This window comes from Oncorhynchus tshawytscha, linkage group LG09 (assembly GCF_018296145.1).
Source record: "Oncorhynchus tshawytscha isolate Ot180627B linkage group LG09, Otsh_v2.0, whole genome shotgun sequence".
NCBI lineage: Eukaryota > Metazoa > Chordata > Actinopteri > Salmoniformes > Salmonidae > Oncorhynchus > Oncorhynchus tshawytscha.
In genome coordinates this window covers 77165093-77179554 of record NC_056437.1, presented here as the reverse complement: position 1 = coordinate 77179554, position 14462 = coordinate 77165093, and the positions used below count along the sequence as shown (strand labels likewise).

At 43.8% G+C, this 14462-nt stretch overlaps 2 protein-coding genes across 2 annotated transcripts; both read left to right on the top strand.

Moving 5' to 3' along the window:
* Nucleotides 1-5934: 5934 nt before the first annotated feature.
* Nucleotides 5935-8477, top strand: LOC112258689 (hemicentin-1-like). Its single transcript, XM_024433217.2, has 5 exons — nt 5935-6163; nt 6716-6982; nt 7156-7488; nt 7603-7854; nt 8137-8477. The coding sequence occupies exons 1-4, from the start codon at nt 6112-6114 to the stop codon at nt 7851-7853; spliced, it is 903 nt and encodes a 300-aa protein (XP_024288985.1). The 5' UTR covers nt 5935-6111; the 3' UTR covers nt 7854; nt 8137-8477.
* A 149-nt stretch (nt 8478-8626) lies between these two features.
* Nucleotides 8627-11626, top strand: LOC112258688 (hsp90 co-chaperone Cdc37). The gene is made up of 8 exons (XM_024433215.2): nt 8627-8972; nt 9403-9684; nt 9801-9906; nt 9987-10102; nt 10489-10611; nt 10698-10880; nt 10994-11065; nt 11246-11626. The coding sequence occupies exons 1-8, from the start codon at nt 8862-8864 to the stop codon at nt 11384-11386; spliced, it is 1134 nt and encodes a 377-aa protein (XP_024288983.1). The 5' UTR covers nt 8627-8861; the 3' UTR covers nt 11387-11626.
* Nucleotides 11627-14462: the final 2836 nt, after the last annotated feature.

Sequence of the window (14462 nt, the reverse complement as noted above, 5' to 3'; positions counted from 1 at the left end):
TGACGCAAGTAACATCTCCCAGTCCACGTGATGGAAGCAGTCTTGGAGTGTGCTCAGTGATACCAGCGTTGGACATCACCTCCCGTCAATTCTTGTTTTAGTTTCTGTCTGTAGGCAGGGATCAACAAAATGGAGTCAGTGGTCAGCTTTTCCGACAGTGGGGCGGGGCAGGGCCACTCAATGTTAGTGGTGGCTGTTTAACAATGATCCAGGGTCTTTCCACCCCTGGTTGCGAGATAGAATGCTGATAAAATTTAGGGAGTCTTGTTTTCAGATTAGCCTTGTTAAAATCCCCAGCTACAATGAATGACAGCGGGGTGAACAGGCAGTGGCTCGGGTGGTGATGTCCTTGATGATCTTTATGGCCTTCCTGTAGCATCGGGTGGTGTAGGTGTCCTGGAGGGCAGGTAGTTTGCCCCGGTGATGCGTTGTGCAGACCTCACTACCCTCTGGAGAGCCTTACGGTTGAGGGCGGTGCAGTTGCCATACCAGGCGGTGATACAGCCCGCCAGGATGCTCTCGATTGTGCATCTGTAGAAGTTTGTGAGTGCTTTTGGTGACAAGCCGAATTTCTTCAGCCTACTGAGGTTGAAGAGGCGCTGCTGCGCCTTCCTCACGATGCTGTCTGTGTGAGTGGACCAATTAAGTTTGTCTGTGATGTGTATGCCGAGGAACTTAAAACTTGCTACCCTCTCCACTACTGTTCCATCGATGTGGATGGGGGTGTTCCCTCTGCTGTTTCCTGAAGTCCACAATCATCTCCTTAGTTTTGTTGACGTTGAGTGTGAGGTTATTTTCCTGACACCACACTCCGAGGGCCCTCACCTCCTCCCTGTAGGCCGTCTCGTCGTTGTTGGTAATCAAGCCTACCACTGTTGTGTCGTCCGCAAACTTGATGATTGAGTTGGAGGCGTGCATGGCCACGCAGTCGTGGGTGAACAGGGAGTACAGGAGAGGGCTCAGAACGCACCCTTGTGGGGCCCCAGTGTTGAGGATCAGCGGGGAGGAGATGTTGTTGCCTACCCTCACCACCTGGGGGCGGCCCGTCAGGAAGTCCAGTACCCAGTGGCACAGGGCGGGGTCGAGACCCAGGGTCTCGAGCTTGATGACGAGCTTGGAGGGTACTATGGTGTTGAATGCCGAGCTGTAGTCGATGAACAGCATTCTCACATAGGTATTCCTCTTGTCCAGATGGGTTAGGGCAGTGTGCAGTGTGGTTGAGATTGCATCGTCTGTGGACCTATTTGGGCGGTAAGCAAATTGGAGTGGGTCAAGGGTGTCAGGTAGGGTGGAGGTGATGTGGTCCTTGACTAGTCTCTCAAAGCACTTCATGATGACGGATGTGAGTGCTACGGGCGGTAGTCGTTTAGCTCAGTTACCTTAGCTTTCTTGGGAACAGGAACAATGGTGGCCCTCTTGAAGCATGTGGGAACAGCAGACTGGTATAGGGATTGATTGAATATGTCCGTAAACACACCGGCCAGCTGGTCTGCGCATGCTCTGAGGGCGCGGCTGGGGATGCCGTCTAGGCCTGCAGCCTTGCGAGGGTTAACACGTTTAAATGTCTTACTCACTTCGGCTGCAGTGAAGGAGAGACCGCATGTTTCCGTTGCAGGCCGTGTCAGTGGCACTGTATTGTCCTCAAAGCGGGCAAAAAAGTTATTTAGTCTGCCTGGGAGCAAGACATCCTGGTCCGTGACTGGGCTGGGTTTCTTCCTGTAGTCCGTGATTGACTGTAGACCCTGCCACATGCCTCTTGTGTCTGAGCCGTTGAATTGAGATTCTACTTTGTCTCTGTACTGGCGCTTAGCTTGTTTGATAGCCTTGCGGAGGGAATAGCTGCACTGTTTGTATTCAGTCATGTTACCAGACACCTTGCCCTGATTAAAAGCAGTGGTTCGTGCCTTCAGTTTCACACGAATGCTGCCATCAATCCACGGTTTCTGGTTAGGGAATGTTTTAATCGTTGCTATGGGAACGACATCTTCAACGCACGTTCTAATGAACTCGCACACCGAATCAGCGTATTCGTCAATGTTGTTGTCTGACGCAATACGAAACATCTCCCAGTCCACGTGATGGAAGCAGTCTTGGAGTGTGGAGTCAGCTTGGTCGGACCAGCGTTGGACAGACCTCAGCGTGGGAGCTTCTTGTTTTAGTTTCTGTCTGTAGGCAGGGATCAACAAAATGGAGTCGTGGTCAGCTTTTCCGAAAGGGGGCGGGGCAGGGCCTTATATGCGTCGCGGAAGTTAGAGTAACAATGATCCAGGGTCTTTCCACCCCTGGTTGCGCAATCGATATGCTGATAAAATTTAGGGAGTCTTGTTTTCAGATTAGCCTTGTTAAAATCCCCAGCTACAATGAATGCAGCCTCCGGATAAATCGTTTCCAGTTTGCAGAGAGTTAAATAAGGTTCGTTCAGAGCCATCGATGTGTCTGCTTGGGGGGGATATATACGGCTGTGATTATAATCGAAGAGAATTCTCTTGGTAGATAATGCGGTCTACATTTGATTGTGAGGAATTCTAAATCAGGTGAACAGAAGGATTTGAGTTCCTGTATGTTTCTTTCATCACACCATGTCACGTTAGTCATAAGGCATACGCCCCCGCCCGTCTTCTTACCAGAAAGATGTTTGTTTCTGTCGGCGCGATGCGTGGAGAAACCCGTTGGCTGCACCGCTTCGGATAGCGTCTCTCCAGTGAGCCATGTTTCCGTGAAGCAGAGAACGTTACAGTCTCTGATGTCCCTCTGGAATGCTACTCTTGCTCGGATTTCATCAACCTTGTTGTCAAGAGACTGGACATTGGCAAGAAGAATGCTAGGGAGTGGTGCACGATGTGCCCGTCTCCGGAGTCTGACCAGAAGACCGCTTCGTTTCCCTCTTTTTCTGAGTCGTTTTTTTTTTGGTCGCTGCATGTGATCCACTCGGTTACACTGGTTGTAAGGCAGAACACAGGATCCGCATCGCGAAAAACATATTCTTGGTCGTACTGATGGTGAGTTGACGCTGATCTTATATTCAGTAGTTCTTCTCGGCTGTATGTAATGAAACCTAAGATGACTTGGGGTACTAGTGTAAGAAATAACACGTAAAAAAACAAAAAACTGCATAGTTTCCTAGGAACGCGAAGCGAGGCGGCCATCTCTGTCGGCGCCTTTGTTTACATACTCATCTCATATGTATATACTGTACTCGATATCAGCTACTGTATCTTGCCTATGCTGCTCTGTACCATCACTCATTCATATATCCTTATGTACATATTCTTTATCCCCTTACACTGTGTATAAGACAGTAGTTTTGGAATTGTTAGTTAGATTACTTGTTGGTTATTACTGCATTGTCGAAACTAGAAGCACAAGCATTTCGCTACACTCGCATTAACATCTGCTAACCATGTGTATGTGACAAATAAAATTTGATTTGATTTGATTTGATCTGTCACGGATGTAAAGCGGCTGGGAAAACAGGCTAGCCTGATCGCTGTAGTCTGATGACAGCAACAAGTGATCTTATGTGACTATACTATGAGAAATGAGCCATGCAATGCATCACTTCCTATCTAATGCTTTTTGAATTTTCTTGTTGCTCTCAATTGGTGCTACCAGAGCCTTTTAATTGATTTAAGTTTACTGTTCCAAGAGCCACAGGAAGCTTCTCTTCACTATTGCTCTTTTTGTTCTCTGCCCACACTCTTCCATTTTATCTCTCTCTTTTACCTTCACAGCACCCTTGATTCTCAGTATTGTCAGTATGTTTGATGATAGCTTTAATCGTTTGTCTTTCACTTTCTCAACCTATATCCGTGGACCATAGGGAAGTGGACATGCATACCGACATGAACCCCATGGACGCAGTCTCAGGCCTGTGAGGAGAGAAAGGCCACTAATGTGTTTCATCTATCTCAAGTATTTTAATAGGCTACACAGTAATATCTCACCATAGGTGGCTCACATGGTCCTTTAAGAAGTTGCTAAACTGTGTTAAGTAGAAACAATTCCCTGATGATGATTTTGTTACTTGCCAATTCTTTCTGTTTTGACAAGAGTGCAGTGTCACAGTTCTTCAATAGTTGTCTTTTTTTGTTGAATCACAATCAGAGATTTTTTATAACCATTTTTTAAACCAATTCATGCTAGATATTTCAAGGTATGTTTACAGTTTTAAGTGCAAAGTATGTTCAGTTCAGTTCACATTGCACAGGGCTGGAATAGCATTGGTACAGTTGGAAATGGTGCTTGTAAGTTGCACAGAACACTATTTTTAGTTGCCCGATGTAAACTAGCTTTTTACATGTGATGTTTGTGTATTGTGTCGCTAACTAACTATGTGTATATTGTCCATTTGATTTCAGCACTAAATGTTGTTAAATGGCGTCTTTAACAGCCGCTAACACTCATTCTCTACTTTATTTTGAATTTTTTTGTCAGCTTGCTTATGTTTATATGACCTGTGATGTGTGTGTTTCCATCTGACTGCTCTTCCGTTCAGACATTTAGTTCTCTCTTCGGAATGTCAATACTGTCAGTATTGTGTCAGGCTCAGCATTTTGTCAGAGATTCCGTTTCAGGAAGTGTTCTACTGCAACCTATTTAGGTGAGACTGGTGCTGTCTTTCATTTCAATAGTGCTGCAACATTGGTTGAAAGTTTTGCATCTACAATGCAGGTGATGCATGCATACACAGCATTCACTGGTCAAACATGAACCAGTTATGCTCATTGAGTTAAAGCTTTGAAAGAATCAGTCTTTCACTGTGACATGTTCCTCTACTGTCTTTTGTATGCCATTGGGAACCTTTCTCTCATACATCACTGTAACACTGACACCTCCATACTAATCAGTGCAAACTAAGGTCAATTTAAAGAGAAGCATGAAAGTCCCTCTGTTATCCTGCCTACAGTGGCTCATATAAATACTTCCTTTTTCAGAATTGAGTGTGTGTCCTTTTTGTGTCAATCGGGTTTATCCTGGTGAAGGGGACTTCTGCCTTGCCAAGAAACCCTTTGTGTGTGCAGCCTGACTGTTGCTATAACAACCTGGCTGCAGTGTAGACTTATAAGGGCAATTTGCCAGCACATTTAGCCCTTGAGGAAAAACATTTTATATTATACACACATGATCATTGTCAGAAACAAGTGTACAGTAGTGTACTTCCACAACAAACAAAGGCACAGGGTAGAAACACAAAACAGAGTCGACATACTGTAGACACTGAGGATTGGCAGCTGAGCCTTCTATAAATACACCCAATAAGCATCCAATTACTGAGCAATGTTTCTGGCAGCCTGGTCACAGCCGTTGCTGTTGTGCAGTGGTGGTACATTCTGATCACAGTGTGAGGCCTACACACTACATGCCGGACAACTCGAGTCCAACAATCCAACCTGCTGAGTCTTGACAAAGCATGGGGTCTCCAAGCAGTGTGCGCATGGGAATCAAACATGCCTGCAGAAAAGAGAACAGAACTGCAATGTGAGTTCTCTCAAACCACCTATGTATATGAATCCACAGTCACACGGGAACTGTTTAGTTTGAGGCAAGTTAACACAGGTCATTGGGGTTTAATTTCAGATTAAAGAACTGAAGATTGTAACCGTAGTACCCTTCTGAAGTCATAGAACTCTATATGGGTATTTTCTAAAAACAGAACAGAGATGTCATCTGAATAGCTTGGGGTTGTGCTGCTGTAACAATACATGACAGCAAACAGAACTACAAAAGACCTAGCCTGTGATTCTAGGAGTATGAATACATTTTGGGCTGAAATATATAATGGGTCTGATATATTAACTCTCATTGAACATGAAAATACAGATTCTAACTAAACCACAAATAATGATTAAAGGAAGAATTTGGGATGTAGGCCTAATGAGTTACCATTGAGGAGGTCTGGCCTTGATGCCTGTCAAACTTCCTTAGCCCCCTCTTCTCTCCCTCGGGGCCCTGCAGTCAGACACAGACTACGGTATGAGAGCCCTCGTTTGGTGAGGGAGGGCTTTTGTTAGTAATCACAGTTCACTTTGGAGTTGCCAAGCAGGACCAAGTCGGAATTCCACTCGCCTTTCAACTCCGACCATAGTGGACCTCAGCAAAGTCTGCAAAAAGATGGAAAACAACTTTCTAAAATGGATCCTAAACTTTTGCATGTTCTGCACCGGTAAGATGTTGCAAGAGACAACATTTTAATATTCATAAGATTTGCTTATTCTCTGTGGAGTCAAGGGTTATGGGACATCTGCAGTAGAGGCCCCCATTGTATCGACGAGTTTGTAGTTTGAAGACGTGTTTGGCTATAGAATCGGTCATAAATGGTTTTAAAGCTCTTTGGCGAAATACTCTTATATTATATTGCATGTATGAGTGTGTGAATTATTTACCTGTGCTTTGTCCACTGAAATTAACTTGCAACCCAGAGAGGATGGCAAAGTGGAACCTGCATCCCACCCAATCTTATATCCACAGTGATACAAACAGATCATAAACACCTGCTAAAGTCACACAATCAAATCACTGCAAGCAACATTTTCTTTGTATCTGTAAATGTGATTTTATTTAACAAATATGAATGTTGCGGATATGCCAGCAATAATATAACTCTCTAATTAGTTTACGTGATGATCATGATGATAATGAAAAAGATTGTGAAAATGATGCGGATGAAGACAATGTAACGATGATGATAGTGATGATGATATTGTCCATGTCTCAGTGTCAGGTGAAGGTTGCTCTCTGGAGCTGAAACCCTCCAGGGTGGTGGTGGGGTTTGGGGAGCCTGTTTCCGTCAGCTGTGATGCCTCTCGCCCGGTGCGTGTCTTAGGCTGGGAGTCAGCCATCGGGGCAGCACACACCCAACAGGACCGTGCTGTCCAATGGAAGGTGGACAGTCTGATCGACTGGATCGAGGAGCCTATCTGCTATGGAGTCTTCTTCACTGCACCCAGACAGTGTGAGGAGAAACTCAACCTCATTCTTTACAGTGAGTCAACCTGGCCTAAATAAAGCTGGCTTTTTATCTTAGCACAATTTAAAGCAGAGCATGGCTGTTGTACATGCATCAGGCCATACTTCATAATAATTAATTATATTTGTGACAACTACTACTAAATGTACGTGTTTTGCTCGACACACTAACCAGCTGATCTTTCACAGAGACTCCAGACAGTGTCACTATCAGCTCAGCGAACCACACTGGTCCCATGTTGGAGGGGAAAGAGTACCAGCTGCTCTGTGATGTCCAGAACATTGCCCCTGTTCAATACCTCACCCTGAGGTGGTACAGAGGGCAGACTGAAGTTTACAACCACTCTTTCTCTGATCTGACCCCAGCCTCCCCTGTCCAAGTATCCTCCATCCTCCTGATCACCCCAACCAAAGCTGATAACGGAGCCCAGTACAAGTGCGTGGCTCAGCTGGACTTGGGACCAGAGGGACCACAACCGCCTCCTTCAGTTACATCAGAGCCTCTCAACGTCTCTGTGCACTGTGAGCCTATCCACTCAACCCAACCATTAATAGTTTCATGAGAAACAATTAAATAGAATTGTGTTTGTGTATTCGTTTTTATGCAATATCCATCCCTTTCCCTTATTTTCTCAGACCCCCCATCCTTCCTCAGTCCTGAGGCTGAGACCCTGGACATCGGTATGGGGGATGAAATCACATTAAACTGTACGGCTACAGGAAGCCCCAGTCCTGTGTACAGCTGGCAGTCTTCAGATCCCAAAGAGAAGATGGAGGACCTACCTCTTTTTACCTCTTCCTCCTTGCTTCCAGGGACCTACACCTGCATTTCCTCTAATAAGATTGGCAAGAAGAGTAAGCAATTCATCATCAAGACTAAGTCTTAAGGTAGGAAGACACAGTGAAGGGGGCATTGTTAAATGCACACATTTAGAGGATAGAACTAGCACTCTCTACCATCACACTTGTTATAGAAGCCATTGTTCTTATTTGATTTTTCTATGGTATGTAATGTGAGGAGTCTCTTTAAGGTACAAAGGGCCACATCGGAGGTATGTGACTTTTCCCACAGTGGAGTGTTGGCTTTACAAAACAAAAGTCCAAATTTGGGGGATTAGCAGAGGGAAGATATTGTCTGTCTCTAATATCAATTGCATGGTTTTGTTACAGGTGTGAGAATGTCATCATTGTCAGCCAGACCATCGCACAGAAAAAAAGGAATCGCCTTACATTTTTAAAGACTTTGGTCATGTAATAGTTTATAGTAGCATATTGTGTTATGATTGATTCTTGTTGTTATTGCAACATAACGTATACTTTGATGTGTTTAAATATATATGTAGGGTATACAGTTCACTTTCAGTGTGGAGAACCCTAGAACGAGAGGTAGTGTGAATAATTATATCCATTAATAAGCTATCCATTAACTTTATTTTGGAAATCTACGTTGTTGTTTATGTTCTCTTTTTTACATGCATAAAAACACTAATAAAATGACAAATGTATATTTATATGGCCAGTTGGTTTTATTATTATCAATGATGGTAGGCTATTATTATTTAAACTACTAAATAATCTTTATATTTCTTTTTTTATTATAAAAATCTCATGCCCCACCCACATGCCTTTGCCTTGACGTTCTTCAATAACGAGTTTACGTAGAGACGTGGAAAGCGTCTAAACGGAAATGTCTAGGGTTTCCTCCATAGCAAGCTAAAGCTACATTGTGCACTATTGTTGTTTAGCAATAGTAAATATATTAGCTACCAATATAATTTCTAACAAGGTTTGAAGTTAGATAGTTACGTTGTATCATTAGACTCACATCTGTTATTTTCACTTTTAACGTGCACTTGCTGCAAGCAACGTTTTAGCCTGCTAGCTTGGTAGCTAGAATGACAAGTAGGATAGACTACAGCGTGTGGGACCACATTGAGGTTTCAGATGATGAAGATGACACTCATCCAAACATCGATACACCCAGCCTTTTCAAATGGAGACATGAGGTAACGTTATGTCGAAAGTTTGGGGCGGCAGGTAGCCTAGTGGTTAGAGTGTTGGGCCAGTAACTGAAAGGTTGCTAGATCGAATCCGAGCTGACAAGGTAAAAAAAAAGTGTCGTTCTGCCCCTGAACAAGGCAGTTAACCAACTGTTCCTACGCCGTCATTGTAAATAAGACCCTGTTCTTAACTGACTTGCCTAGTTAAAGGTTAATTTTTTTTATTTTAAATTAGATAGCTTACTTACAGAGACCAAGTAGCTAAGTAATCACATTATTAGCTAGCTTTCTAGATTTGCAGATGCGTTATGTAAACAGCCTCCTATCGCAGATAAACGCAATGGAAAGATAAACATAACATTTGACGTTGTGTTGTATAGGTAGTTATCCGCGATGAGATATCTTTGTCCTGACCCCTCTCCCCACCATCACCTAGGCGCGTGTGGAACGGATGGACCAGTTCATAAAGGCTGGGGAGGACCTGGAGAAGGGGCTAGCTGAATCTAAGCGCAAGTTGACTGAAGCACAGAAGAAGACCAAGAATCTGTCCAGTTCAGTCACGGACGATGCCAAAGCCGAGCTGAGCAAGGCACAGGCCGAGGAGAAGAGGCTGAAGAAGGAGGAGCGAGACTGGGAGAAGAAACTGGAGGACCACCGGCGGGAAGAGAAGAAGATGCCATGGAATGTAGACACACTCTGCAAGGAGGGCTTCAGCAAGGTGGGTTAAGTGTGTGGAACCACTGGTGCACCCTGGCTGCAGGTGATGGTTATTTGCTGATGCTACTTGACTTGCCCCCACTCCGATCTCTCTCTCACTCCTTCTGTCTCGCCTAGAGTGTTATGAATGTTAAGCCAGATGTGAAGGAGGAGACCGAGGAGCAGAAAGAGCAGAAACACAAGACCTTTGTGGAGAAGTATGAGAAAGAGATCAAACACTTTGGTGAGTCATTTTCCCATTCTTTGTTGTCCCCATTCTTTGTGGGTAGTTGTCATGGCCATGGTCTCTGTCTCTGTTGTCAGGTATGATGAAACGCTGGGACGACAGCCAGAAGTACCTATCAGACAACCCTCACCTGGTGTGTGAGGAGACTGCCAACTACCTAGTCATCATGTGCATTGACCTGGAGGTGGAGGAGGTGAGTACATAACCGTAATACGACAAACCACTAATAACCCATCAGGGATTTCATCCGCTATACATTACCCCCGAGACCACTCATCAGGGTAATGTTCAGTAGGGCACAGGGTAGCAAAATGTTTTGAAACAGAAAATTATAGTGTCTCTTGTTGAACAAGTCCAGGTAGTCCTTCCCTGTTTGTCCATTTTCTTATATTTGGTACATAATTAACACAATCCTGGTGTAGAGAAGGTTATGAAGTAGGTTAGTAAGTGATCGTCTGATCCTCTTTATTTGCCCAAACATGCCTCAGTACGAAGTACACATGCAGTTGCCTTTTCTTGATACAGATGAGCATAGACAAGGGTTAATGTCAGTGTCCTGTTGATGTTTTCCTCCTGTAGAAGAAAGCGCTGATGGAGCAGGTGGCCCACCAGACCATAGTGATGCAGTTCATCCTGGAGCTGGCTAAGAGCCTGAAGGTGGATCCCCGCGGTTGCTTCCGTCAGTTCTTCGACAAGATAAAGGTTTGTTTGCGTGTAAAGGTGATACATTTCCCACTTGCACTCAATAGCAAAGTATATAGACTAACATTTACATTTCCCTCTCTCAGACTGCAGATCAGCAGTATCAGGATGCCTTCAATGATGAGCTGGAGTCCTTTAAGGAGAGGGTGCGCGGCAGGGCCAAGATCCGCATCGAGAGGGCCATGAAGGAGTACGAAGAGGAGGAGAGACAGAAACGCCTGGGGCCCGGAGGACTGGATCCTGCCGAGGTGTATGAGTCCTTACCTGAGGTACAGGACATCTACTGCTGCACCTCCTCCATTTATCACCGTCCTTCCATCATCATCATCCCTAGCTCTGTTTTTGCAAGTTAACGAAGCCATTTATTTTGTCCTTTTTGTAGGAGATGCAGAAATGTTTTGACGAGAAGGACATTGCCATGTTGCAGACTGTCATCACGAAGCTGGACCCAACGGTAGGTTACAAAACAATCCATTCCTGTGTTTCTTTTGTTGTATTGTCTTCCACGTGCTCAGGGCAAGCATACGACAACATACATGGTTCTACAAATGTAAAGGCACACTGAATAGTGACATAAAACCTCCTGAAGTTGTTATAAACTGGTGCTCTGAATGTCATTGTTCCCACCCGTCAGGAGGCTAAGGTCCACATGAAGAGATGCATCGACTCTGGGCTGTGGGTCCCTAACTCACGGGCAGACGAGGGAGATGACAAGGAGGAGGATGCTACTTATGAAGAGCTGAATAAGGAGATGGGCGAACAGAAGATAGAATGATTGACATGAATTGACTTTACGATGATGATATTTTCATCTATGTAGTCGTCACTTCTATTGTTACTCCCAATGTTTTTTCATGAATTTCTCCTTAGCGCTTTGGAACAATGTAACCTCTCTGTGGCGATGTCCACTCTTTGTGGACAACAATATCACACCAATATCACTTGCTGAATGCTCTTCTTTTTTTTAAACAATTCTTGCTTGGGCCTTATTAGTAAAGCTGTATTCTTAAACGTGTGTGTGCCTGTACATAGTCTCTTTGTGTATGTGTGTCTGTACACTGTGTGTCAGCCAGCCAATCTGTTGTCTACCTTGTATTTGTGTGCTTTCAGTTGCTGGGGAACAAGTTTCTCTTTTTCATTCAATACTCTCACTACTGGTTCTACATGTATAGGGAAGGCAAGGCAGGATTTCAGTTCTTGATGTGATAGAATTATACATAGTGATGTAACGTGGGATAGCCTAGTAACTGAGGTTGAAATTGGATCATATCAACATGTGACATTTTGAATCCAGTCTACTGGCCCCTTACGACCTTTTTGCTCATTGTTTTCTCTCCTTAATTTGACCAGCAGGTGTCACCCCACATCAACTTTTAAGTTGATGAAGAATCACTTTTGAGTATTATTTGCTATTAAAAATAACACTGGTTTACATGTGTCAGGATAGGGTGTTCTTAAATTTAGATGTATTAGAAATATTGTTAGATTGTTTCACCTGTCTTCCATTGCATAATAATGCTAAGTGCAGCAAACTATTATGGTCCAAACACACCAAGACAGTCGTGAAGAGGGCACGACAACACCTTTTTCCTGTCAGGAGACTGAAATGGTTTGGCATGGGTTCCCAGATCCTCAAAAAGTTATACAGCTGCACCATCGAGAGCATCCTGACTGGTTGCCTCACGGCCTCGTATGGCAACTGCTCGGTATCTGACCATAAGGCGCTACAGAGGATAGTGCGTACGGCCCAGTATATCACTGGGGCCAAGCTTCCTGCCGTCCAGGATCTATATACCAGTCGGTGTCAGTGGAAGGCCCAAAAAATTGTCAAAGACTCCTGTCACCCAAGTCATACTGGAGCACCAAGTCTAGGTCCAAAAAAGGCTCCTGAACACCTATCCCCAAGCTATAAGATTAATGAACAATTAATCAAATGACCTGGACTATTTACATTGATCCCCCGCTGCTGCTACTCACTATCATCTATGCATAGTTCCTTTCCCCTACCTACATGTACAAATGACCTTGACTAACCTGTACCCCTGCACATTTACTCAGTACCGGTGCCTCCTGTATATAGCCTTGTTATTGTTATGTAATTCTGTGTAACTTTATTTTTACCATTTTATTTAGTAAATATTTTCTTAACTCTATTTCTTGAACTGCACTGTTGGTTAAGGGCTTGTAAGTAAGCACCTACACTCCCTTTCAAAAGTTTGGGGTCACTTAGAAATGGCCTTGTTTTTGAAGGAAAAACACATTTTATGTCCATTAAAATAACATCAAGTTGATCAGAAATACAGTGAAGACATTGTTAATGTTGTAAATGGCTATTGTAGCTGGAAACAGCTTATTTTTTATGGAATATCTACATAGGCGTACCAAGGCCCATTATCAGCAACCACCACTCCAGTGTTCCAATGGCACGTTGTGTTAGCTAATCCAAGTTTATCATTTTAAAAAGGCTAATTGATCATTAGAAAACCCTTTTGCAATTATGTTAGCACAGCTGAAAACTGTTGTGCTGATTTAAAGAAGCAATTAAATTGGCCTTCTTTAGACTAGTTGAGTATCTGGAGCATCAGCATTTGTGGGTTCAATTACAGGCTCAAAATGGCAAGAAACTAAAAACTTTCTTCTGGAACTTGTCAGTCTACTGAAGATCTCGTACTACGCTGTGTACTACTCCCTTCAAAGAACAGCGCAAACTGGCTCTAACCAGAATAGAAAGAGGAGTGGGAGGCCCTGGTGCACAACTGAGCAAGAGGACAAGTACATTCGAGTGTCTAGTTTGAGAAACAGATGCTTCACAAATCCTCAACTTGCAGCTTCATTGAATAGAACCCGCAAAACACCAGTCTCAACGTCAACAGTGAAGAGGCGACTCCGGGATGTTGGCCTTCTAGGCAGAGTTGCAAAGAAAAAGCCATATCTGAGACTGGCCAATAAAAGATTAAGATGGGCAAAAGAACAGACACTGGACAGAGGAAGACTGGAAAAAAGTGTTATGGACAGACGAATCTCAGTTTGAGGTGTTCGGATCACAAAGAAGAACATTTCGTAAGAAGCAGAAAAAATGAAGATGCTGGAGCAGTGCTTAACGCCATCTGTCAAGCATGGTGGAGGCAATGTGATGGTCTGGGGGTGCTTTGGTGGTGGTAAAGTGAGAGATTTGTACTGGGTAAAAGGAATCTTGAAGAAGGAAGGCTATCACTCCATTTTTCAATGCCATGCCGTACCCTGTGGACGGCGCTTAATTGGAGCCAATTTCTTCCTACAACAGGACAATGACCCAAAGCACAGCTCCAAACTATGCAATAACTATTTAGGGAAGAAGCAGTCAGCTGATATTGTGTCTGTAAGGAGTGGCCAGCACAGTCACCGGATCTCAACCCTATTGAGCTGTTATGGGTGCCACTTGAGCTGAGCTGAGCTGGTGGAAGAACAAGGCCTCTGTCTACCCACAGCTTACTAAAGACTCTGCATAGTGGCCACATCCGTTCCCTCTGAGAGGGTCTTCTCGAAAACGGGACAAATAATTAGAGAGAAGAAACCACATCAGCCCCTCGAAAGTGGGGCAGCTTGCATTTCTGAATGAAAATGTCTCATAAAAGCAAAATCTGGTCAGCATTGCTGTGTGCTGCTGGTTATAACATGGCAATAAAGAAAAGAGAAAAGAAGGACTAGTTTAATGTTTTAAGTGGGATGCTGCAGTTTTGCACATTGTTATTTATTTTTCTTTGATATGGTGTAATATATTATTCTGTTCATATTGTATTCGTTTTGAATGGTTCGATTTATATGCACTTTTATTATACATTAAAAATGTATACTTTAAATGCAAATGTTTA